Raw genomic sequence first — 27,804 nt, forward strand, 5'->3', positions numbered from 1 at the left:
TGAATACGTGATTCATAGCGTAAGCGAAAAAAATTACCCGTATTTTTTCGTTTTGCAAAATTGATTGTTTAAACGATAATTGTTTAAAAAAATTCTTAAAAAATACCCATTTTTTTTAAATTAAAAGTGCCATTCAATTCTATGTTCGTTTTTATTTTTCTTTTATTCTTGGTATTTTTTTTATTCGGAGCTTTGTTTATGCAAAAAATTGTTATAAACGGTTTGCATGCGCCAAGTCAGCCTCCGCCCATGCACTGAAAACTAACTACGTGATTCATAGCATAAGCAAAAAAAGTCACTTGTGTTTTGCAAAATTGATTGTTTAAAATGTTTATTCAACATTAATTATTTGTTTGAAATAAAGATTGGAAGGAATATTTTGTAAACGTATGTTTGTACGTTAACGTTTATAAAATGTTTATTTTAAATTATTTATTCATCTAAAATGTGATGATAAGAAATATTTACTTCACGTTTATTTAACGTTTAGAAAAATGTTTATTTCACATTAATTATTTGTTTGAAATAATGATTTAAAGAAACATTTATTTAATGTTTTTTTAAACGTTTGTTTGTAACGAATTTTATATTTTATGAGTCGTTTTTAAAGTAAACATTTTTTTAAACATTTATATAACATTTATTAAATGTTTGTTTTTTGTTATTTATTTATTTAAAAAAAATGTTTATTTAACATTTATGATAAATATGTGAAAAATGTTATTATTTTTTAAAACTCAAATTAATAAAGAACGGATCGGAATAATAAAATAATCACGGAAGAAAAGTTAACATAATATAATTGCGTTAAGTATATCATACATATATGGACAATAAGAACTGTGTCCATCGATAGTCATAAGTGACGTAATGATTAAGGTACGAGACTCATAACCCGAAGGTCCCTGGTTCAAAACTTGACTGCATGCGGTAAAGTGAAAAAGATTAAAATATAATTAGAAATAATTATTATTATTCTAATTATATTATAAATAATTAATAATATAATTAGAAATAATTATTATTATTCTAATTATATTAACAACTAAAATTAATTGTCTGAGGTTTAGGCATTGTTAATAAAAAAAAATTAATTAAAAGAACGATTTTATATTATTATTTTTTCTAATTTTGTTTAAATAATTTTAACATTAAAAAACGTTTTTTTAACATCAAAGAAATGTTTCTTCAAACGTTAAATAAACGTTTTTTGAACGTTAAAAAATATTTTTTAAATGTAACAAAAACGTCTTTTTAATTACTAAAAAAAGGATCTATTCCATTAATTAAATATTTTTAAAAAGGTTTTTTAAACACTTTTGCAATAAAAAAATGTTTAAAAAACATTTCAGAAACATTTCTTTGTTGATTGGGAAGCACGATGTAAACATAGCCATTGTCGTCATTTGGAAATTGTCAGCCAAAGAGAATAGTACTCATAGAAATTGTAATTAAGGAATCGGTCGATTAAGATATCAGGGGTCATTGAGATATCATAATTCTAAGTAATTTGTGATTGTATATAGTTTAACAAAAACAATTTTTTTTTACAGTATTCACTGACACTATTATAAAAAAATACTTCTTGACGTATACGGTTTGCAAACCAAAATTCCCGGTCGGTGATTCATTTTTATAAAATCTATGAGCTAATATCACATAAAAAATTTATTTTATAATATAATTCTTTAAGAGTACATATTAAATTATAATGTTACTGCAATATTACATTGCAACATTTCTAAAGTGAACATTTTATCGTGTGCAATGTTACAGCAATGTTACAGTCATATTTTACAACATTCTGCAACATTGCAATCTTGCAAAGAAAGATTTCTGCAACATTGGTGTAATCTTTCGATGCTGGGAATTGTCCTTTCGAATAATTCAATTTTTGGTTTTAACATTTTATTATATATTCAGTAAATAAAAAATTAATTCAGGTATTTTTAATGATTTTTTCCCATTTTCTTTCTTTCCTTTTTCTTCTCTTCTTCCGTCTGTTTGTGTACATTGTATACATTGTACATATACATACGCATGCGTGTGCGTAAATACGCGCATGTGCATATTTATGTCCTCGGTGAAAATTTTTCTCAAAATTTTTCATATAATTTTTCAGAAATTCTATATAATTTTATAACATTCTCATATTTTTTATACGAATTGAAACACTTTTCAGAAAATCTATGTCTTTTCTCAGAATTTTTCATATATGTTAATTATGAAACATCGTAAGATTTTCTAAGATTTTTTGTAAGTAAAATTTCTTATGAAATGTTATAAAATCTAAAAAATTTAAACATATTTTTTAAAAATTATGGGATAAGAAACCTCAGAATATTTCAGAATTCATATATGAAAAATTTTGAGAGAAAATGTATTAGATGTACAAATAAGTTTCCGCCGTTTGACAAAAGACGGCGCCACTAGCAAGCTATGATTAAAATTGTCTGATGATAAAACATTATATCGTAAGGTTGAACATCTGTCAACAACATAACCTTGAAATACTAGCGATATCAGCATCATATATTTTTTTTTGTGCGAAAATGCCGAGTTTTGAGCCGAATAAGCGTCATTTGCGAGAACTTTTGATTTACTTCTTTAATTTGAAGAAATCTGCAGCTGAGGCTCATCGATTGCTTGTAGAAGCATATGGTGAAGCTGCCTTAAGTGAGAGAAGTTGTGAATGATTTCAAAAATTTAAGAACGGTGAATTTGACGTCGAAGACAAAGAACGTATCGGAAGGTCGAAAGTGAATACGAAGACGCGGAATTAGAAGCATTATTGAATGAAGATTCGTGCCAAACGCAAAAAGAACTTGCACTTACATTAGGAGCGACTCAACAAGCAATTTCGCATCAATAAATGCTTAATTTTTGATAAAAAGCGGAAACTTATTTGTACACCTAATAAATTTTCTGAATATTTCTGAGTATTTCTATAAAATGTTTAAAATTAAAAATTATAAGAAAAATTTTTACCAGAGGTGTAATTAAAAATTGGAAGAAAATTATATTGCAAGAATAAAATTATAAGAATCAGTCATGATTTTTTTTTATTTATATAGTCAACATACACAGAGATGGAAAACTACCTGTCAAGTTCTGTGTTAATAGTTGATTTTTTTCTATCGTTCCGCCATATAATACTAATTCATACCTGCTTGTCGAGAGTAGCTTGCAAATCTATTACTCGTACTGCTGAATCCTGCTCAGTTGGATCGAGACTCCCATTGCTCAATCTACTGCCAACTTCAGTGGACTTCTCTGTACCTGGTTTTTGTACCGATTGTTGTTGCTGCTGCTGCTGCTGCTGCTGCTGCTGCAACTGATGTTGCTGGTATTGCTGCTGCTGCGGCTGGCTTGCTGCCTGCTCAGTCTCATTCTGCCCGATCACAACACTACATTCAGAATGCCTCGCTCGCATTGCCTCTCCTGCATCGCCGCGCAATTCCCAAAACTACATCTATACTACACGACTACGCGACTGTACGATTATCATGCAAGATTATGATAGATACATTCTCGTGGATGCAGCGAATCAATGAATGACAAATAAAAAGTGATTTATGTCACGATACTTCATATATCATCTGAGATAAAAGTGCACCTGTATAAATGTTACGAAAAATTCGAAACATATTTACGTAAATGTTCATGAGAATTTTAAATCTTATGCAGTCTTTAATATCTTATACAATATAAAACACGGAAAAGATTTCAATAAAATGACAAAAGATAATACAATTATAAAATTACGGCACTAATGATAATTATGTTAATGACAATGATAAAAAAAACATTAGTATTTAAGTAGATATGTACATATTGCAGAAAAAATATAAATGTACACTAATTGTATATCAATAATGCGGATTCAATTTACGCTTTCGATCAAACTAGAATGTTATAAACTTCAATAATATAAAGAAACTAAAGTTTCAAGTAAGGGACTTGAAATATCAACAAGTAAGGGAAGAACAATACATATGCTAAACATGAGCATGCAAAATAAAAAAAATTCCATAAATGCATTTTCAGACAGATTTTAAACTCCTCCACTTATCCATGATCGGTGCGAAGTATGAAAAGCGTATGTATCTGTGAATGTTGGTGCGCATATGGTTCAATTAATATCGTATTGATAATACAATTTTTTATACCTTATTCTGTTGCTGACCTTCGTCTGTCTGTCCATTCTCTTTTGGTCTATCGTCTAATGCTTTTGGATGTCCACTTATTTTATATTGCTGGAACTGTAATCACACTTGCATTAGATAATATTTAAGTAGAATTATCATAATTAGAATATTAAAAATCTGTTACTAATAATAAATTCGTATATTTGGAAAGTAATAAACTATATACAAGGCTTATAATCAGCAATTAAAAGAACTAGTTATAAATGATTTGATACTATTTTCTTCTTACACAGTCAGCCCCAAATGGTCTCCGAGAGACACCGACCTTAATCTTGACCCTCAAAGAGATCAAAATTATTCACTTTTTCCGCCGCTTACTTATTAAAAAATTATTAGCAAAACAATTCTTATGAATAAATAGTTTTGAATATGATGTACATATTTTAAAACAGACAGGTCAATGAGAGTACAGTGCAGATTACAACACATATAAATAAAACATACATATATTTTAAATTCTAAATACATTTAAAATTCGATTCATGTATATTTACATAAATTGAAATTTTATAAATATACATGAATTGAAACTTTGTATTTAGAATTTAAAATGTATGTATCAATTTTATAATATGTTAAATTAATTGCGCATTGCGATCTGCGTTGTAGGTACTGTTATTGATCTGTCTCGTGTTTTATTAATTATCAAAGTCTGTTAATACTTATATATTGTACATATTTCAACAATAAGGAGTGAATCTGGTTTCACATAATGTTTCACGTGATTTGATGTTTACATACCCAGCAAATGAGAACAAATTGGATTGGATAAATCTGTACGAGTCAAGATTTCGAATTCGCGTTATCCGCGAAAAAGGTATTGAATTTGTAGAAACTAAATACATAGAATCCATTTCTGAATACGTCTAGATAAATATAATAATATGAACTCTAGTGGATTTATATAGATTCAGAAATGAAATGCTGATTTGCGATCTCAGATTTATCGTTAGAAGACATGCACAGGTGATCACACATATATCTTCCTTTCCGAATGAGCCCTAGTACTATACAAAATACACAACATTACGGATGCACAATGATAGGGTAATTTCCGAATATAATCTGCACTATCGTGGCCAGGATATGTCTAGAAATTATCATCGTGGATTCGCAATGTTACACATTCTGTATATCACACCGGAGTTTTTGTTGGGAGGCAACGACTTATGTATATCACTTCGATACGTGTTTTTCAACGATATCATTTGCCGCAATTGGGTGGGTCTTCCACCATGTTAGACAATTCTTTAATATCACACATTAAATTCAAACGAATTAGTCGCACGTTCATTGTGTTGAACAATGGGTAAAATACCAAAAGTAAATTACCAATAATTATAGATTCAACCGAATTGGTTGCATATTTCATTTTTATGCATTGGGTGAGATACTTCTTTCTTCTTTTGAAGCAAATAATTAATTATTGATTCATTCGGATTACGGGTAGAAAACGGATTAAAAAATTCAAAAATTTGATTCGACAATGTCGCCATCGCTTCAATGAATAATTTTCAACATTTTTCAATAATTTCTCGTTTACTAGGCACACATGTTCGAATTTCCAAAATAATAACACTGGAAAGAAAATACATTGCCATATTTAAGTTATAATAGTTATAATAGTTCTCCTTGGAAAAAAAATTTTTTTCAGAATTTTTCATATAATTTTTCAGAATTTCTATATAATTTTTCAGAATTTTTAGATAGTTTTAACTTTCTCACATTTTTTTATACGAATTGGAATTTTTCTGAAAAAATCTACAACTTTTTTCTCAGAATGTTTCATATATATTAATTATAAAATATCATAAGATTTCTAAGATTTTTTTGTAATTATAATTTCTGATGAAATGTTATGAAATCTAAAAAATTTTAAAGTATTTTTTAAAAATTATGAGATGAGAAATTTCAAAATATTTCAGAATTCACTTGTATGAAAAATTCTGAGAGAAAATGTAAACTTTCTGAATATTTTTGAGTATTTCGGAAAAATGTTCCAATTCATATAAAAATGAGAACAATTTTCATCAGGACTTCATTTGATTTACCAGAACAAATATGTTGTTTCACAATTTCCTTCATATAACTTTCAATTATAAAGATCTTATTAAGTAAGGTCCACTTCGACTATCTCCTGGGGGCGTTCGACTTCTCATGCGAAGTAAGGTCTACTCCACCCCCTTTCCCTCCCCCCCCCCATCCAGAAACATCCAACTTTCCACGCGAAGCAAAGTTCACTCCACTCCCCTCTGCTTAGGGGCGTTAGACTTTCCACACAAAGCGAAGTTTCCCCATCTTTCCTACCCCGTTTAGGAGCAAGGTTTCCTTGTAAAAAAAGTTGATACAGAACGATTGAGAGCGATAAAATTTCTATCAATTTGTATCGTTTTCTATGAGCTGTATTGTTGATTTTTCGATATAAATCCTATCATATTTTATTGACTTTTATAAGATTTATATTCTGTTGGAAACGATAGAAATTCTATCTCTCATTATTATTCAATCTGTTGTATCTAATGGAATACTAGCTTGATCAAAAAGTTTCCGGAATTCATTCAGAAAATTCAAAATACAAGTTTATTCATCAAAAGTGATATTGTCCCCTTCAAAGTACTCTCCAGCGACTGCAACGCACTTATCCAGCTCTCGAAACATTTCTGGAACTCTATTATTGGTATAGCCATCAGAGCCGTCTTCGATTTTTCCATTACCTCCTTTCGGCTGTTAAAACGCGTTCCCCGCAGTGGTTTTTTGACTCGATCGAACAGAAAAAAATCGCAGGGAGCCATATCGGGTGAATTCGATGGCTGTTGGATGGTATTCGTTTTGTTCTTGACCAAAAATTCACGGATAATGATGACACTGTGCGACGGTGCGTTATCATGGTGCAAAATCCACGAGTTGTTTACCCACAAATCCTTTCTTTTTTGGCGAATTGCTTCACGCAAACGTCTCATAAAGCCCAAATAATACTCCTTATTAACTGTCTGACCTTCTGACAAAAATTCGTGATGTACAATACCGTTGTAATCCATGAAAACCGTGAGCATCGCTTTCTTTTACGACTGAAAACGACGTGGTTTTTTTGGTCTTGGCTCATTTGAAGCTCTCCATTCACTCGCCTGATGTCTGGATTGCGTGTCATACTCATAAACCCATGTCTCGTCTCCAGTAATGATGCGTTTGATGAATGTTGGGTCGGATTCAGTCTTGGGAATCATGTCTTTGGCGATGTCAACGCGATCCCTTTTTTGCATGAAATTCAGTTCCTTCGGGACCAACTTTGCAGCAACACGGCGCAAACCCAAATCATTAACTACAATGTCCTGAACGGATCCATAAGCAATGTTTAAGTCCTCTGCCAGCTCTCTGATAGTTAATTTGCGGTTATTGGCCAACATTTCTCTCACTTTATTGATGTTTTCGTCGGTTTTCGATGTCGACGGCCTGCCACTGCGTTCGTTATCCTCGACGGATTCACGACCACTTCTGAAGCGTTCATGCCACTCGTAAACGGTTGTTTCTTTAGAACATCACTGCCAAAACAGTTTCCCAACATTTCCAAGGTTTTCGCACCATTGAATCCATTTTTAACGCAAAATTTAATACAAACTCGTTGTTGCAAATTCAACTCCATTTTTAAAACTGTAAAAAATCGAAAACACGCGCAGAGGTAGATGTACTCAAGACGACGTAATTTTTACAAATGTCAAGCTATGGCGATAAAATTTGATGGAAATGTCAATGATAGATGTGGCAACCTAGCCAAAAAAAAGAACTCAAATCAGCTGACTCAGAGCATCACCTGGTGGTCTCTTCCGGAAATTTTTTGATCAAGCTGGTATTAACCCTTACCATACTAGATATAATTTGGTGGCTCATCCCTACAAATATGGGTCACTAGAATCCGTCCATTTTTTCATCTATTCAGAATAATTAAAAAAATCACCAACTCTAAAAATTCACCAACATACTTTCAACTTTCTAGAATAAATATTGGCACTTCATTTTGGAAAATAATAAAATGTAGTATAATTTATAATTACCGAAAGACTCAAAGAAATTTGCACGAACAGGAATCGCTCGGTTACTAGTGGACCCACGTCAGTATGGTGAGGTTTCAAACTAATTGACATTAATCTGTTTCTATCATTAAATTAATGAATCTAACAATCAATCGTGTAATTATAAAAATAAAATTGTTATTGATTTGAAAATTATTCAAAGTTTCTATTGGCGGTGTGCAAAACCAAGTCCATAAGATTCTATTGTTTTTTAGCAAATTGAAAAACATATCCGAACGTATATAAAATATACTAATGAAATTTTAGATCCATCTGATTTTCCAAAATAGAAATACTTATTGGAATTTAACATGAGTTCATTATACAAAATAGATTCTCAATCCATAATTTAATCATTGAGTTTCCATCAGTATTGAGAGTATGCTTTAATTTTGAAAGTTTTACAAGAGATGGCACTGATGTTGTTAGAGACATTTCAATTGCTATTGTTTCTTGATGCTTTACTATTACTCTATAATATTTAGTCATTTACTAGCAATAGACGCAGTAAACATTGTGTCAATACCATCCTAAGTAGAACAACAACGTTTATGATTAAAATGTTTAGGAAATGGTTATTTTTGTTTTAAAGCCATTTAAGATTGTTTTAAAAACGTTTTTTTAGGAACCGGTTAACTAACTGTTGTACAAACATTAAAAAATTGTTTTTTTAAGGTAAAATATAAATGAAAAGAATAAGTGAGTAGTGAAAGATCATTGGAATTATATATCATTTGAAATGAAGACATGAATTTGTCAAGTTATAATACTTGGCTGTGTAGTAGATTATAGCACACACTCATTTCCGGCTTTGTCTCATTCGCGCTCTGTTTCTTCTAGCTCTTACTTGAAATACTCTATGGCCTCTATTTCATTTGTGCGTTTTTGTCGTATGATAAATGTGTGCAGAACAGAGAGATCCTCGGATCTCTCTATCCTATAGCCAATCAACAAGCTTGAAAAATTTGTCTTTTGACAAAAACACATAAATAAAACAGCAATCTTTTAGTATACTCTGTATTTGCAGTTACGAGCTCTAATTATAATATTCATCTTTTTGAGAGAGACCAATCAGCGCTTTACTAATCCCTCTTCAATAGCTATTGACATGAAAATTTCCAGTCATGTTTAAGTAATTTTCTGGTCATATTTACATGTAACTTTCATGTAAAATTACGTGCATTTTTTTCAGTGAATGATTGTCCAGGATCTATTACCATATAAAAATGGTTATATAGATGTTGTAAAAACGTTAGCTAAACTTGTAGGTAAACGTTTTAAAATAATTTCTTTACAATAAAAAAAAATGTTATATATTAGTTTTTATACCGGTTTCATAAACATTTAATTAATCGTTATTTCTAACATTTCCTACACGGACATTTATAATGTATTAAAAACGTTTACTTATAAGTAACTTGTAATTGTTACTCAACGTTATGGAAAAACATTTTTCAACATTTTTTCAACGTTCTTGTTTTACTTGAAATTTAAAAAATGGAGCTTCTTAAAAAGTATTTTCAACATGCGTTGCTTTTGTTTTTTAAGCACAAGAAAACGGCAGTTGAAGGTCATAGAATTCTAATAGAAACTTATGGTAATGTCGTTTTTTTGTCAAATTAAAAAATCTGTGCATAATAAAAATAATTGTTATTTTATATTATTTAGTTCCGGTCATGACTTTGATAACATATGTCAAGATCAAGCTCATCGGAGCTGGATCGAAACTACATATAATTACCGTTTATTTTATTCATGCATAGTTCTAAATATTATGCGTTATTTCGATTACATGTATATATATATATATATATATACACATACATAGTAATAAATATTTTGTATTTGTGAAGAATAGAAACGATCCTCTTAAATTCTTGTTAAAATTTTGTGTTGAATTTTTAACATATCCGAGTTCCAATTTAACATAATATTGTATTATTTGAATATTTTGTGTTAAAATAAATTTAACATTTCTCATGTGTTAAAATAACACATTTTATAGGTAAGTAAACAAATAACATACAAATAATGTAGTTTAAGATAATTTTGGTCCAAAATGCATCATTCAAAAATATCTTCAAATTTTCGTCTGAAATAATTTAGATGTTAATACATATGCCTGAAAAAATAAGAATTACTGTTTCGTTTTTGATATAACCGATCATCATGATATAACATCGCAGATTTTTCTATATCTACTATTGTAGTATAGCTATTTTTGCTGTGATGCGACACGAATATAGCCTTGAAATCATATTAAAAAAATTAAAACAAGTCTCAAATTAAATTCATGAGAAAACTCGTATAATAACACTGTAAATATTTATTATGATATTTAGCATGATATTAAAGTTTGAGTCAATAAAAAAATCTTAATTTTATACGTTTTCTCGAGAATTGAGAACATTTATTAGATATGGCAACGTCGCATGTTCAAGGACCGACAAGGAAGTTATTTTTCGCATTCTTGTCATTTCTTCGTGAGAGCCGCTTTACACTTTTTTTTTGCTAAAACTGTACTTTTGATATATTTTCCTTTATAACGCAATTAAGCAAATATTTTTTTCTTTCATATAAATGAAAAATAACTTGACAAATAATTTGTTGAGCCTACATTCGTCTGTTCATAAAAATGCGACGTTGTCACGATCTAATTCCTCTTATTATTTATCACGCGTAGACAAGATACAGATTACTAAAGCCATCTATTGGAAAAATAATGGATTTCTTTTTACTACACCTAATATATAAAATACTTCGTTTTATTATTTTTAGATTTTACATAGCGATATACTTGCTTGAAATTTAGAGACATGTTTGAGTCTGTTGTTGACTTACATAGTTGGGATATAATTACGTTAAAGAGGTTGTAAGGCTAATGCAATATGTTAAGAATTACTTGAAAAAATTACAGATTATTCTAAATTGCGTGTGAAAGTAATACAAAAAAATTAGAAACAGTTGACCATCTGAATCAAAAGTAATTTCAATAAAAAATAATATTTTTGAAATTTGTACTATAATAGAAATATGAAAATTTATTAAGAAATCAATTTATTATGAAATAATGATAAAAATGTCAATTTTTTAATGTAAGTCAAAAATATTTATTTATAAATCAATTTAGTGAATCTCAATGAAATTTTGCATACGTCATTTTTAATACTTAAAATGTACAAAAATTTAGACTTTTGTTATTATTTAAAAAATTTTTATTTATAACAATAAAACTAATACCAAATAAAATAAAAATGTGTTGCTCAATAAAAACAGAACGTTATGAACACAACTTTCACGTGTATGTACAGGGTGTTACAGATACATACTAGGCAGTACGATGGGTTGCGCGTCAAACTTCGCAGGGGCAGACAAGGTTCAGTAGGTAATGATAGTGACTTTATATTATAAAATTTATATTACAAAGACATTAATTTATTGATCGATTTATCTCAAAGAAGTTTTGATTCAACGTAACTTAATTTATGTTATTACAAAGTTTTATTATTTATATTATAAAACTTATATTATAAAGTCACCATCATTACCTACTGAACTGTACCTGCTCCGCAAAGTTTCCGCGCAACCCGTTGTACTGCCTAGTATATATCTGCAACACCCTATACATAGTGTGTTTAAAATGTAAATATTAATATACGTGTTTTATGCCCTTACAACTTCCTTAAAACATAAATTCTAAGAATAAATGAATAAAATGTGTTTCAATTTAATATATTATTAATGTTAATTTTATTGAACAAATATGTTCTGTACAACTAGTTACAGATCTTATGCTAAAAAGATACAGATATTTTGTATTATTTTCTCTTTATAACAGTTAATATCTGTTAAATCTATATATTGCACATGTTAAATATCACAAAGGCATTGATTAAACTAAGAGTGTAAAAGAGCATCTAATTTCAGTTAAATTTAATATTATAAATGTATCAATTTTAACATAAAATTTATTTTTAAATTGAGTCAAAGTATTATGCTTCTTGTGTTAATTTTTTACATAATATTTGTGTACTTTCTAATATATTCATCTTATATTAAATTAACACAAAAATTTGAGTGGACTATTTAGTTTTTGAATGAATAATTGATATATTTCTGTTATATAAAAAATAATTCGCCTTCAATTATTTTATTTATAAAACGTAAGCTAAAGACTCATCTTATTGCTAAAATATTTTCACGATAATTCAAAATTGTTAATTAATTGAAAAATAAGTTTTTCGGTTTGTATATCAGCAATAAGGAATTTATATTTATAAATATATCAGTTGAATGGACATAACATGGCAATAACATTATCGCTTCTTTAATTTTACCCGTAATTTTATAAACATGCTTGACATTGGTTTTGTTATAACATACAAAGTAGAACAAAAACATTGAAAAAATGTTGATAAAACACGTTTTTCCGTAATGTTGACAAGAAAAAAGTGTCACTCTGTCCCGTGAGCCTGACACATTAATCCTATGACTATTCAGATTAAGAAATCTGTCACAGCCTTGTGCTGACCAGTATCATGCCGCTACCGAGGACAATCACTTCTTGATGGGAAGAACGGCTACAAGGATGGAGAAGTAAAATACTAGAACACAAACACAAACAGCACAGTCAAAGCCGACTACACTTATACTCAAAAATAAAACATGCAACACTCAGATCACAGCGAAACGAAATACGTCCGTCACGATCTCTCGAAACTGAGGACAATCGCTTTGTTATTATCATTTCCTAACTAAATTAATAAACCATACCAGCGTATGGTTACCATTTCGTTTCCATGTAATCTCAAATATTATAATAATATTATAATAATATTATAATAATATTATAATAATATTAAATTGAGAGATAAAATTAAGAATGCTTACAGCAGGAGGTATACAGTAAGTTAAGTAAGAGCGTGGTCGACCAGCGTAGTGTTGCACCATTTCATGTTATTAGCCTTAGAGATAGGTTCGAATAGTTTCGTACGATATATCTAAACCTTTCTGCTTCAATTTTGCTTGTCCTTGACGCAGTGTTAGGTCAGGATTCCGCGAAAACAGATTCACTATTTTTTTATCGTATTTTTTTGTCCACTTTGCATATCGAGCCACGTTCCGGTAAATCATTGACATTTTTTGCCACATTATCGCTGCACTCACTTCTGTACGAATGATTTTGACTTTTTCATATATTTAGCAGCCGCTAATTGTGACATTTTTGAATGAGTGCAGAGGAACACAGCTTCATAACGTGATGCGTATTTGGTACTCATGGCGCTTAATGTGATTCTCTTAAGAAAGTTCAATGACAACTGAATCTGAATCACAAAGGTGCCCTCTATAGATGATAGATTTAAGGCGATATCTTTTATTAGCTTTGAATAAGACCGACCACGATCTTACTTGACTTACTGTAACATTAGCAATGAGTTGTTCGATCACAAGCATGCGATTAGTTCAGCGTGATGCCTATTGCACACTAGACGCGAAATGACGGATAATATTCAATAAGAATTCTGCTTTGCATCACATGCAAAAAAGCAGAGCTTTCATTGGATATCGCTTGTCACTCATCGTTCATGCAGTCCAATGTGCAGTAGACATAAATGTATTAAACTATCATTCTAAGGATCGTAAGTTAAAATGTTGTCGGCGATATGATACGTTTTTCAATAATTAATTGTAGTAATAATCTTAATAAGATGAAGAATAGGTATGCGAACAGATAAATATAAATTGAACTGGAAAAATAAAAAGTAATACTAACGAAAAAATTAATTTTTTGTTAGTTACATATCAACAAAATGAATGATATATTTTTATATATTTCTGTATTCTTTTCGTGTAAGAATCCGGTTAGTAAATTCGATTGAATTCCTACACGTTTTTCTGACCGGTATCCTTTTTAAAAGTGGGACATTTTCTCAATCCGAATTCTAACAAGATATTCTAATCAGATTCTAATAATAACTGAAAAAAACCGATCGGATTCCTACTTAAATTTTCACATGGAATTTTTATAATAGATCCTGGACATTCATTCACTGAAAAAATGTATGTAATTTTACATAGAAGTTACACATATATAATCGGAAAATTACCTAAATATGACTGGATATTTTTAACAGGGGCTAGGGGCGCTGATTGGTCTCTCTCAAAGAGACGAATATTGTAATTAGAGCGTAGCTGCAAATACAGGGTAAAATACCGCTATATAATTTATTTGTCGTACGATAAATTTTTCAAACTTGTTGATTGGCTATAGAATAGAGAGATCCAAGGATCTTTATCCTATAGCTAATCTCTGTTTTACACACATTTGTCATACAACAAAAATGCACAAATGAAATAGTGGCATTGTATAAAATGTATATATTAGGTCTACAAATAAGTTCTGACCCTTTTTTTTTTACAGAAAATTGATATTTATTTATAAAAGAAACCAAAGCACATGTCAGTCTTCAAAATAGATCTCTATCACTTTCGACACATTTTTGCCATCTCTTGGGCAGTTGGCGAATCCTTGCTCGGAAGAATGATGGTGGTTTTGATTCAATAAATTTGGTTATGAAATTTTTGACTTCTTCGAGTGTTTGAACGTGTGTATCAACGAGATGGTGCTGTAGAGAACGAAAGAGGTGGAAATCTGTAGATGCCATGTCTGGAGAATAAGCCGCATAATGGAAAATTTTCCAGCCCAAAGTAGAGATTAATTTTTTGGTTGCTATCGAATGGGGCCGTGCGTTATCCTGCAGCAGTACCTACAGTATCACCTGATGAGTTCTGGCCGATATAGGGTCGTTTTTTATTTAAATGCATCAATCAAGTTGTTGACGCTCAGATAAGTCAACAACAACAATTATCAATAACAGTTGATGCGTTTTCCCCAAGTTTTAGCAACTCACTATAATACACCTTTCATATCTCACCAAATGCATAATGATACTTTTTTCGAGTGAATATTCGGTTTTGCAATTGATGTTGACGGTTCTTCAAGATAAACCCATGATTTTTTTTCTTTTAGTTCTCATATAAGATTTACTTCTTATCACCAGTTACGATTTAAATCGAAAATCTTTCTACTTAAATCTTGACAACAGGCAAACTGCTATGTCGTAGCGTTTCACTTTGTTTTCTGAGCTGAGCACGTGCAGGACCCAATGACCAGCCTTCTGTATTCTTTCCAGCTTCTCAATGGGAAATCGCTTGTTGAATGACACCCAGTTGTTCAGCAAGCTCTTTTTGTATTTGACAAGGATTTTCTTGCAACAGCTGATCCAATTCCTCGTCTTCAACTTTTTTTGATGCTCCCGATATTGATCAGAAAGATCGAAATTTTCCCGAAGAAGTATGGAAGAAGTGCGGAGATGGTACGGAAAAGATGCAGAAGATGCAGAAAAGATGCGGAAGAGATGCAGAAGGATGCAGAAAAAGTACAAAAGAGATGGAAGATGTGCAGAAGTGGTGCGGAAAAGATGCGAAAATGGTGCAGAAGTATTGTATGCGTAAATTGTTTCCTATATAGAACATTTCGATTTCTATAGTCTGAAAACCATCTGGTGTACTATAAAAATTTATAGTATAAGTTTTATGATGAAAAATTTTGTTATAATATTAATAGACTTTTCGATGCATGTAATTCCATATTGAATACTATAGTAAATGAACTATAAAAACGAGGATAAAATAATCGAATTTCAAGTTATCCAGACATGCGTGCGATTATAGCTTACAGTTAGCGCGTTAGAATATTACTCCATAGGTCTTAAGATTTTAATTCCGTCGATACTACATATCTCCTTCAAGTGCCATACGCTTACAGTGCGTAGGCCTCCCTCTCATATATCTATGCGCGCACACTGATCGTACACAAGGTATATGGGGACCTACAGTATAAATGCCAATTCTTGATAAAGCAATTTTTGATAAAGAGGTTTCCTGGGCAAGTATACTACTCAGTGGTTTGTCTTCCAAGAGAAGCTACAAGCGTACGAAAATTTTTCGATTCTGCCGGAGATCGAACCTGGGATCTCTAATATAGCAGACCAGTACGCTATCCGCTACACCACGCTCGCGCTCGATACTACATATGCATTTAAAAAAAATATATATATCTATATAAATGTACGGCGTATTTTAAGCATGATGGATATATGATATAAATATGAGAATAAAAAATAAACGGTTTATTAAGACCGTATATGTGAATGCACAACAAGTAAGAGTTTAATGCCAATTACGGTCCAAGCTGAATCTTAGACGCCTTTAAATAATTTTTATGTAAATTATATAAATACTAAATATGTCATTTAAACTGAGCACCAAATTGATTTACAAACGTAATTAAACTACTGTAATAAATATATAAATTAAATTGATAAGCATTTTAATAATTTAATGCTCAATTTGGCATCTTATTAGAAAGATGTGGATTTATTGAAAAACTATAAATAAATTTACATTACTGTAAATAATTTATGTAATAAAAATAAAAAATATTTTACTTTCTATTTCTTATATTTTATTTCTATTTCTTATATTCAAATATTTCTCATATTTGCATTTAATAAATACCTACGATAGATTCAATTAAATTTTCGATAAATTCTTATACATTCATGATTCTTAACTACGAAAAGAAACTATAAGAAATGATAATGTAATAATTATAAAAGGAAACGATAAAGAATTAGTTGTAGAGTTATGATATTATTTTGTTAATTTAACGATTCATAACTAGTGTTGTACCACTCCCGACACCCATGTTGTATCGTTTTTCGAGTCAAGCGAAAAGTGCGTTGGGACGACAAGCAGTTTTGCTGTTTATAACAAGAACACAGATTAGGATCTGGCGGTCGCTTCGTTCGGATGTGTTCCGACCACTCTTGTCCTTGCACTTATTATACCATGGTACCATGGTACGAATGTACCACTTATAGTACATTCGCTCTCATTCTTATTGTAAAATGCATTCTTATTGTAAAACGCTTAAATAAAGTCTTGCTTATCTTTTCTTAAAAACCTGTGTCACCTTATTTCCACGACTCGGAAGTGCGCATTTGCACGGACTTGCAATACGTATGCGCGGACGTAACATTATTATACTATAGCATATAATAACATCTAATAAGTTAAATCTTAAAGAATATGATAACACTCCAATATGAAATATCATATAGCATTTCGTGAAATCATGAACAAAATACATATTTAAAACAATAAAAATAAAATAAATATAAAATAAATATAAATAAAATAAATTTTTCTTACTTTTTCTATCAGATTTTGATATATATGGGATCTGTATATAAGAAATAATAAAAATTTTACCGAAAAATTCCTACAACGCCATGTATTTTCTATCATATATACACGATTCGCATTAATGACTTCACGAACCGAATTTCATATTCAAGATGATAGGATTTTTTTCTATCTTTTTCTATTAACTTTTTTCAGTAGAACATGACGTGAAATGAGACTCACCTTATATTACTGAAATATGTATCTTATATTAAAAATTATCAATCATGAAATATATATCTTATACGTTAAAAATTGTTCTGTTAATAACTTTTTAATGTACAGTGAACGAAGGAAAACATCAATGAACTTGATCTCCTTGAGAGTCAAGATTAAGATCACTCGGAGATCACATGGAGCTGACTATATAAAGGAAAAAGTTTATCTAGCCGATTCTTGAAGCGAAGCAATAAAGTTTCAAATCAATATTTTTAAAAAATCATAATCAAATTTATTAGTGGCGAGAATCTTATTCGAAATGTTCGATGAAATAAATAAAGATAACCATCAACACCTGTGCATTTCCTAATTTTTCGCTCTTATATTAGCGTTTGATTCTTATTAGCCTTAGTTGAATTTTTATCTTATTGTTTAAGATTGAGAGTCATATTTATATATTTATATTTATATATCTATATTTTTATATTTATATATTTATGTAATTTTGCTAATTATTATTATTTTTGAATAACTAAAATTAGATCTTAAATGAGTTTGAGTGAATGAAAACTTAATTTTTGTTGTAAATAGCCTTACTAATTTACATAATTAATAATATTACAAGTAATAACGTTAGAACATGTTAAATGTCCAACAATGCTAATTATGGATAATATTGAACAGTTTTAATTCTCAAAGAGAATACTGTATGTTTTTCCAAAAGTGTAGGTCAATAAATATTTACTATTTTAATATCGATTCGTTAAAAAGTATGTTGTAGATCAATGCACATTCACATATGTCTAACAACAGGTTTGTTCAAACATATGACGCAATTAAAAACAACCATCCCATCTGCAGCAATTCTGTGTTTTTATTTATATCGATGCTGTTTTCTTGTTCTTCAATGTAAATCATTTCAGCTACGCCCTAGTAAAAATTTTTTTAATAATTTTCATATAAATTGGAACATTTCCCAAAAATACTTAGAAATATTCAGAAAGTTTATATCTTTTCTCAGAATTTTTCGTATAAGAATTCTGAAATATCTAAGATTTCTTATCCCATAATTTTTAAAAAGTATTTTTAAATTTTTTAGATTTTATTATTATAACATTTTATCAGAAATTATATTATTTATATTCTTCGTTTTCTAATTTTTAGAAATTATATTTACAAAAAATCTTAAAAATCTTATGATATTAAGATATTAAGAATTAATTGAAGAATACTAAGCCTGATATTTCATGTGTCGGTCGATAAGACTTTTCAAGCTTATTGATTGACTGTAAAATAGAAAGATTCTCGGATTTTTTTGTCCTGCCAATCAACGTGCTTACAAAGTTTGTTGACCGACACATGATATATCAGATTAAGGCCGGTATTCATAATTCGTTTTTATTTCAAAACTATCTTAAGGAAGTACGATCGAAAAATCAAAATGTTTCGATCTATTTAAAAATTACACAGAATTTCAAACGAAACTAATACTAAATACTTAAAATTTCAAACCGATTAACCGTGTAATTTTTAAGAAAGAAAGAACTAAAATTAGAGTTTTATGCATGTTTTATGCAACGCAAATGCGTTGACCAATATATTACCAATATATTATAATTATTTACTTTTAAAATGCTTCGATCTACATAAAAAACATAAATAGTTAAAACAAATCTTTTTTTTACATCCTTATAAGAATTTTAACTCTATTCATCGTGTAATTTATTTGTATACAAACAAAAAGCTGATGAAAGTATACCCATATTTAAGCATTTAAAGAAATATACACGGAAAACTTGGCAACGCTGTTGACTTCCGACGTTAAGTTAGATTGCGGCTAGTTTCATCCTATGACACGTTCTATGTGTGATTGAATATATGTTTCTTGCTTATAACTTATTGTCATGTTTTTAACTTATGAAAACTATAGTAACTATTGCAAAAATGTAGTAAAATATATTTGAAAATATATATACTGAAAATATATATAAAAAATATGAAAAAATATTGAAAATATGTACAAAATATATGAAAAAATATTTGAATTATTTTTTTTAAATTCAGTACAGTATTTATTTTATTTAATACAACACTAATCTTATATTAAGTATTAACATTTTTATTTAACATTATAATTAAAAAATACGTAATGTTTTTTTTAAAAGATATTGACACAATAATATAAATATATATTAATAATGTTAATTTATAACGTTTAAAATATTAAAACGTAATTTTTATCATATGACTCTTATCATATAATTCTTATCATATAATTCATATCACATAATTCGTGATATTAAAATTAAAGCATTCTTTTAATATAAAATAATTATCAATTAGTTATGAATTAGTTATGAATTTGCTTTTATAACGATGCATCTTCGTATATAAAATAATCATAAAATACATATATGAAAGTAATATTAGGTGTACAAATAAGTTTCCGCCGTTTTTTATCAAAAATTAAACATTTATTGTGAAAGAATGATACATAATGTTTTATTGATGTAAGTCAAAATGTAAGTGTAAGTTCTTTTTGCGTTTGGCACGAATCTTCATTCAATAATGCTTCCAATTCCGCGTCTTCGTACACTTTCAGCCTTCCGCTACGTTCTTTGTCTTCGACAAATTCACCGTTCTTAAATTTTTGAAACCATTCACAACTTCTTTCACTTAAGGCAGCCTCACCATATGCTTCTACAAGCAATCGATGAGCCTCAACTGCAGATTTCTTCAAATTAAAGAAGTAAATCAAAAGTTCCCGCAAATGACGCTTATTCAGCTCAAAACTCGGCATTTTCGCACAAAAAAAAAATATATAATGCTGATATCGCTAGTATTTCAAAGTTATGTTGTTGACAGATGTCCAACCTTACGATATAATGTTTTACATCAGAAAATTTTAACCATAGCTTGCTAGTGGCGCCGTCTTTTGTCAAACGGCGGAAACTTATTTGTACACCTAATATTTTAACCTCAATTAATTGTCAATTATTAACTGTCAATTACTAGTACGCAAGAAATTTCGAATAGAAATGCCAATCTCATTTTCAGAATGCAACGTTGTCAAGTTATCGATAATCGATAATTGAACATAAAACATTAAATTACTTGCATTTCCTAATAACAGAATATTAATATTATGATTTATAATTAAAAATTAGCGAAAATGTTATCTTTTAATTTTAATAAATAATAAATTAGCCTTTCTTATTATTAAAAGATTTTCATATATTAGATTTTCATATATTGATATTACTAAAACAATAGCGTATCCTCCTCACCTACCCCGCAAGTGATCGATCGTACATCCTTAAGTAATATTTTAAGATTAATGCGGTCTCCTGATAGCTTTGTTAATATCCTAAGACTGTACTTAAGTCTTAAATATTGTACAAGAATTGACTACCAATACCTGCTTAAATATAACAAAAAAAAATTATAAGTTGAGACAATAAATTGAATTATTTATAATTAATTTCTTTAATTGCTTCTTATAAGTCTTATATTATTTATGCTTAGAATATTAAGATTTTTAACATCTAAAACTTTAAAATTTTGTATATAATGAGAGACAAGAACCTCAATATTTTCGTTGTCATCTTTCTAAAAGTAATCCAGTAAAAATATTAAGAATATAAACAGTAAAATAGAATTGTTCACTAACAATCCAAGAGTATTCCACTGATCTTCAATATAAAAACTCACAGTTTGTTCCTCTATTTTGTATTTCACTGATTATGGTTGATAAAAATAAATTTTTATAGTAAAATCAGTATTTATAAATCGATAGTGCTGATTTTGTATCGATTGCGATGATTAAACAATATTACGCGTACATATAAACAAAAGAAATGCTAGTACAGAGACAGGCACATGAAGATCATGGATTATGTTCTTGATAGCAAAATGTTAGCAATTTTGGGCCAAATTTCACCAAACTCGATCAAATTTTGACTAAAATTATAGACTGTGTCCGAATTTGACTATGGATTTATCGACAAAGTTAACAGGCTATGTCAGCAGATTGATAGCAGAAACCGAGTACAGTTTGCTCGAATCAGGTTCTGCTTTCAATCCGTTTTCAATCTGCTGTCAGATTATGCAGATTTATTCAGTTTCTACCAATCTGCTGGCGTAGCATGTCTAGCAAGCTTTGCCATATTTCTAACAGCAATTTTTTGACAATGTCAGATAATACAAACTGTGTACAATTTGTTGTCTTTCTGTAATCGAAAATTGATAGCAGGCTCTACTCAAAATCTGTTTCTGCAGATTTTGCTATTAGGGGCGTTGTTGTATGTGGCTGTTTATTCAACGGTGTATGTATACAATATAATTTAAACTAGTTCAGAATATACAATTTTTCATTCTAGATTTAAACTGATAATTGTTTGCATGTATTCTAGGTATGTCATATTAATTAAATTTAAATAACATAGGATTAAGTTATATCGGAAACTTATTTATTAGTTTAAGTAAAATGTATACCATATTTATATGAATTGAAATAAAAAGTAAATTAGAATATACTGTGGATTATACAGGATGTCAGTTAAAGTGTGATAAATGTATATCTCAGAAACAAAATATTTTACAAAACAATGTTTCATACAAAACTCGTTTGATTTTGGGGAGGGATGCATAAGATGCTACCATTGGTTTGATCTTGAATGGCGTTGTGAAGATCAGGGAAAGATCATTTTAAATTTTTCAAATAGAATCCCACACTTTATCCTCCTTTTATTCTTGTAGCTTATCTCGAAAGCTTTCCAAAACATAATAAAATATTCTACCACCAAATAATTTTCAAGTTATAAAATTTGAAAGTTACAATACCGCTGGCATTAGCATTATCCAAAGTGTACCGCATACACCCATACGTACAGAGTGCTTCCGTAACCTACGCATCAGTAAGTCGGGTTGCCTATCTGTCTATGAGCAGGGGCATGCTTTATTGATAATGCAGAATAAGAATAATGCAGAATAAATCGCAAATCCGGCAGGGAATGAGACAAGCACACATGTACGCACACGCGCGCGCGCACACAGGAGGTGTAAATCCGACCGGGCAATCTCCGCGATACACCTTAGATATTGGGAGTACAAATTAGTTCGGTCCATTTTCCAAAAGATGGCTCCGGCTGTTGGGAATGGTTCATAGTGACAGCTGATTTTGGCGTTTTCAGAGAGGTTAGATCTGCTAATAATATCAATAATATCAGTTTATATCGCTTTGAGTTTCATACAAAAACCTTGATTTTTACTGTGTTTGAAATGTCGAATTTTGTGTTAACCAAGCAGCATTTGCGGGAGGTTCTAATTTTCTGCTTTAATTGGAAGAAAAGTGCAGCTAAATGCTTGTCGAAGTTTATAGTGACACTGCTCCAACTGATAAATCATGTAGGGAATGATTTCGACGTTTCGAGGATGAAGATCTCAGCGTTGAAGACAAGCCTCGCTCTGGACAGCCAAAAAAATTCGAAGACAAAGAATTAGAGGCATTACTCGAAGAAGATCAGAGTCAAACGTAAGAGGAGCTTGCAGAATCATTGGGAGTAACTCAACAAGTCGTTTTTGCACGTTTAAAAGCCATGGGAATAATTCAAAAACAAGGAAATTGGGTGCCTTATGAACTGAAACCGAGAGACGTTGAAAGGCGATTTTTCATTTGCGAACAGCTGATTCAAAGACAAGGTTTTTTGCATCGGATTGTGACTGGAGATGAGAAGTGGATATTCTACGACAACCCCAAGAAGAAAAAATACTACGCTCGGTCAATCGTTGCCATCGACCTCAACATCAACATCAAAGCCGAACATTCATGGTTCGAAGATCATGCTCTGTATCTTCTGGTGGGATCAAAAGAGTGTTGTTTATTATGAGCTATTGAAATCTGGCGAATTCCATTACGGGTACGATCGGTATCGGCTACAATTGATTCATTTGAGCCGTGCATTGCGAGAAAAACGGCCTGAATACGAGCAAAAACATGATAAAGTTCTTTTTCTTCATGACAACGCTCGGCCTCATGTCGCAAAAGTCGTAAAAAAATATTTGGAAACGCTCAAATGGGATGTTTTACCGCACCCGCCGTATTCTCCGGACATTGCTCATCCTGATTACTGGTTGTTCCGAAGAATGCAGCACGATTTGGCAAGTCACCGGTTCACTTCTCCAAAATTGGATCGCCTCCAAAGACGAGTCATTTTTTCGAGATGGAATTCGAAAATTGCCTGAGAGATGGGGAAAAAGTAGTAGCCAGCGATGGACAATACTTTAATTAATCTGTTCATTCATTTTGTTTTGAAATAAATACATTTTTGAACACAAAAAAAACGGACCGAATTAATTTGTACTCCCAATAATATGCTCTAATGCTGATAGTAACTTTCAAACCTTATAACTTGAAAAGTGCTTAATGGAAAAATATTTTATTAATTATGCAGAGATACGAACCACACTCTCAGATGACTGACCTTGACTATGTTTTCAAGACCATCAGTATGAGTGACATTCAACAGGTTTTAGCCATCGTTATTAATTAACAAGTTATTAACAAAAAAGTTTAAAAGAATAACGTCTTATTTCTGCTATATATAATATTCTATACTCTTCTTTGTTTATTCATATAATGATTTTCCATGCGTAGAGAGGTCTACCCTCCCTGCCTAGGAGCGTACGACTTTCCACGTGAAACGAATTTCATCTCACCTTCCTGCCAAGAGACGTCCGAATTTCTACGCGAAACAAGTTTCACTCCACCTTCTCCTTACTAAGGGCCTTCAACTTTCCACACGAAGCGAGTTTCATCCCATTTTATCTTCTATTATCCGAGGGGCATACGACTTTCTATGCGAAACAAATTTCACCTCATCTTGCCCCTCCTCCTGCTTCAGGAGCGCACGATTTTCCACGCGAAGCGACTTTCACCCCACCTTTACCTTGCTTCAGGTGCGCATGACTTTCCACACGAAGCAAGATCCTCCCTTTGCTTCAAGCAAGGAAGGATATAGAATAATTTTTAATATTATATATAGCAGAAATAAAACATCATTTTTTCATGCTTTTTTTGTTAATAATTTCTTAATGAATAACAAGCGATGGCTAAAATTTGTTGAAGGTCACTCAAGATGATGACCTTGGCAATATATGTCAAGATCATTGGAGAGTGATCTTTACATAGATACATTACCAATATTTTATTATAGTGTTTTGGAAAGCTCTTGAGGTAAGAATATTTAATAAGAAATGGGGATTCCTTTTGAAAAATTTAAAGTGATCTTTCTCTGACGTTGACGACCCCATTCAAGGTTAAATCAACGATATCATCTTATGCATCCCTTGAAATCGAACAACTTTTAAATGAAACATTATTCTGTAAAATGCTTTGTTGCTGAGATATATTTGTCACGCTGTAATTTGCATTCTAAGTTTTAATTTACAGATGTTCTTATCATTCTTATGTACGTCCCAGGTATGTCATGTTTAAAGTAATTACGAAAATAGCTCGGACAGATTCAATGGTTACTTTTCAAAACTCTAGGAGTATCAGTAAAATCCAAAAATAAATAATATTTCAAGTGTTTTTTTTAAATTTATTAAAAAAGTTTATTAAAAAAGTATCGAGCAAATCAAATGTACTGTGCAGTTGCATGTTATAATGGTACATAAAAAAATCCTGAACTATTATTCTGAACTATTAATTTCCTTAATGTTCATGAGAAGAAGAGAAAAAAAGGCGATTGTGGCAATATATCGCTAAGTGTAAAAAACAAACAATTCTTTAATTGGTCTTGCTCTCTTAGTTATTTAATGAGCATAGTTTATACAGTGTGCGCCCCGTACGTATGGTGCTCGCATTTAACCGTGAGTGTCTGATCTCCTATATACGATCCATGATACGCGAACTACTTTTTGTAATTTGAAAACTAAGCTTCAAACAAAATCATCTTAGAATTCGGTCAGGAATACTTGGGAATATTTTTCAGGGACACCTGGGTTGTTCTGAATCACCTTGTGTAATAGATAATTATTCAGCGCATTGAATTTACGCATACTTTTATTTACTAAACTAATATGCGGTAATTATTTAGTTCCGGGGACCCAGCTCCAATAACCTTGACCTTGACATATGTTGTCAAGATCATGACCTTGAGTAATCTCCAACAGATTTTAGTTGGCGTTCTTCGTTAAAAAATTATTAACAGTTAAAGTTAATTATTATTTCCCCTTTATATAGAAAGTCTAGGCAGGGAGAGAGGTATGGAGCAGATCTATTAAGGGAATACGACTTTCTACGAAGCGAATTCCCCTCACCTTCCTCCTGTCCACGATGTTAAAGTGACAAAAAAAGTTTCCCTCTGATTATTAGAAGCAAAGATAACAATTTTTTTTTCAAAAAATCTGTGGCTCTAATTTTTAAGATTAAAAGTTCCGCCTAGCACCAATTTGTCAAGAAAGATTTGAATTCGATGTTAAAACATTCTCGAATTTTTTGCTGCCGAAAAAGTTTATTTAAAACCAGTGGAAAGTTGAAGAACACGAGCGAAGCAGCACGCCGGGCGGAGGGAAGCTTGCGCGCGATGGAGTGGGAATAGTCCGAACGCTTAGCGACTCGCGCGTATTTGATTTCATGCGTTAAAATGTGCTTAACTTACATTTACTCAGCAATAAATTGTCGTAAAATCATGATTTTTTTTTAAATTTTGGATAGCTTGACGAGATCTAAACAAATAGCTTAACCAAATGTTGAACTTTTTCCCAATCGACATCTTTCGTTTTACAAGCGAAAAACCTACTTTTTGCAACTATTCGAATTTTTTTCACATATTTCCCACACGAATTCTCAAATATATACATTTCTATATAAAGATTATATGTTTCGCGAGTTTTCTTCGTATCCAGATCCATTCTTGGTTGGCCAACGTTTTGTGAACCTTGCAGTCCACTTCATCAGGGTGAGGAGCAGCCTGATACCAAGCAGTTCCTTTTATATTACGCTGCTTGTTGGAGTGATGGGCAGGAGAAGAAGAGAATTGTAGGAGGAGGAAGGAGGATAGAGGAAGGAGCGATGGGGAAATTGGTCGGTCTTCAATAACCGGGAGAATATGATCTTCCATATTTTATTTATGTAGTATTATCTTTATTTAGAGTTTTTGTATTTCTATGACTTTTCTATACTTTTTTGGAAAGTATGATGTAATGTTGGCTATTGTGATCGTTTTGTCAAACAATATTTGATATCCTGTTTCAATATTGTGTTCTCATAATGCCGACTGTGTGGCGTGTTTCAGCCTGATATCACATTGTTCTTTCATCCTGTAGGTTGATCATTTTCCCAGATTCTTCAATGTTACTTGCCCGCAGGAATAAGATATTTTGTATACTCCTGCGGAGCTGAGTAAAAGTCTTCTTTAGAATTTCTTGTCTTATAAGACTTGTCCTATATTTTTGTCATATATTTTTGGGTGGTTTGAAAATATTGTGTTTGTTTAATATCCTGCCAATCCGATCTATTGTTCCTTTGATATATGGGAGATAGAATCCTTTCATCTGATTGTGTGTCAGAAACTGTTGTCTTGTTTGCATGTTTATTGATTATTTCGATTATGTCTTTTTTAGTCGTGTCCATTTTTCTGTAAGGCTAGTTTTAGGTGGTTGAGTTCTGTCTGTAGATGTTCTTTGTCAGAGATAGTGAAAGCTCTATGTATAAGTGAGTTGATTGCTGACTGTTTTTGTGCTGGGTGATGATGCGACTCGGCATGTAGGTATCTATCTGTGTGTATTGGTTTCCTGTATACTTAATTTATAGTACCATCAGCTTTCTTAGGGACAAAAACATCTAGGAAGGAGAGTGTTCCGTTTTCCTCTATGTCTATAGTGAAGTGGATATTTGGATAATGATTGTTGAGAAAAATAAGGACAATAATTATATTAGGACTCTCGACTTTTAAATAGTAAAAGATAAATATAGTAGGCTAATGAGAGTCAGCACCGATAAACGGCGCAATTATTTAGTGAATAATCAATAATCAGATATTGGATTGATGTCTTCT

The 27,804-nt window shown here is 30.7% G+C and overlaps 2 protein-coding genes across 29 annotated transcripts in view; both read right to left on the bottom strand.

Annotated features, from left to right (window-relative positions):
• Liprin-alpha (PTPRF interacting protein alpha) overlaps positions 1-27,804 on the bottom strand; it is a 263,962-nt gene that overhangs the window by 77,310 nt on the left and 158,848 nt on the right. For 22 of the 28 annotated variants that reach the window (XM_087412073.1, XM_087412085.1, XM_087412080.1 and 19 more), the window contains 2 exons: positions 4,170-4,262; positions 3,167-3,391 (listed from right to left, as the gene is read on the bottom strand). The exons of 2 other annotated variants lie outside the window; for them this stretch is intronic. In XM_087412073.1, the coding sequence (XP_087268199.1) occupies positions 3,167-3,391; positions 4,170-4,262 (318 nt within the window). Of the gene's footprint in view, positions 1-3,166; positions 3,408-4,169; positions 4,263-27,804 lie in introns of all 28 variants that reach the window. 4 more of the 28 variants (XM_087412093.1, XM_087412092.1, XM_087412088.1 and 1 more) reach the window with 2 other exon arrangements.
• Positions 4,204-12,828, bottom strand: LOC147907801 (uncharacterized). Its single transcript, XM_087412098.1, has one exon. The coding sequence runs from the start codon at positions 7,610-7,612 to the stop codon at positions 7,271-7,273; it is 342 nt and encodes a 113-aa protein (XP_087268224.1). The 5' UTR covers positions 7,613-12,828; the 3' UTR covers positions 4,204-7,270.

The sequence above is a fragment of the Acromyrmex echinatior genome, chromosome 12 (genome assembly GCF_024713525.1).
Source record: "Acromyrmex echinatior isolate Ae372 chromosome 12, ASM2471352v2, whole genome shotgun sequence".
Taxonomy (NCBI): Eukaryota; Metazoa; Arthropoda; class Insecta; order Hymenoptera; family Formicidae; genus Acromyrmex; species Acromyrmex echinatior.

Excerpts from the sequence above, each read along its gene's own strand:
- LOC147907801 (XM_087412098.1), bottom strand. The coding sequence starts at position 7,612 with ATGTTGGCCAATAACCGCAAATTAACTATCAGAGAGCTGGCAGAGGAC.